We start from the raw sequence: 225 nt of genomic DNA, 5'->3' as shown, positions 1-225 counted from the left end.
CGAAGATGGCCCCCACGCCGGCGCTGTGGGCACTGCTGCGGTGCACGTGGAGGCCGGTGGCCAGCAGGATCCCGTCCTGGACGCAGATGGAGCGGTGGGAGAAGGAGGCGATGAGCAGCTCGTTCCAGCCTGGACAGGGGGGGACACGGGGGGACCCCAAATGTGGGGCGGACCCACAGGGGACCCCAAAGTGTGGGGTGGACCCATAGCGACCCCACCGGAGTC

At 69.8% G+C, this 225-nt stretch overlaps 1 protein-coding gene across 1 annotated transcript in view; it reads right to left on the bottom strand.

The window, feature by feature from the left end:
• Window positions 1-10: 10 nt before the first annotated feature.
• Window positions 11-225, bottom strand: part of LOC104471168 (retinoic acid receptor RXR-beta-like) — a gene marked incomplete at both ends in the record, with an annotated part of 3,028 nt that continues 2,813 nt past the window's right edge. Inside the window, one exon of the mRNA XM_010086412.1 lies at window positions 11-129. Within this exon, the coding sequence (XP_010084714.1) occupies window positions 11-129 (119 nt within the window). The remainder of the gene's footprint in view (window positions 130-225) is intronic.

This window comes from Pterocles gutturalis, unplaced genomic scaffold (assembly GCF_000699245.1).
Source record: "Pterocles gutturalis isolate BGI_N339 unplaced genomic scaffold, ASM69924v1 scaffold4576, whole genome shotgun sequence".
Taxonomy (NCBI): Eukaryota; Metazoa; Chordata; class Aves; order Pterocliformes; family Pteroclidae; genus Pterocles; species Pterocles gutturalis.
This window is presented reverse-complemented; position numbering and strand designations above follow the sequence as displayed.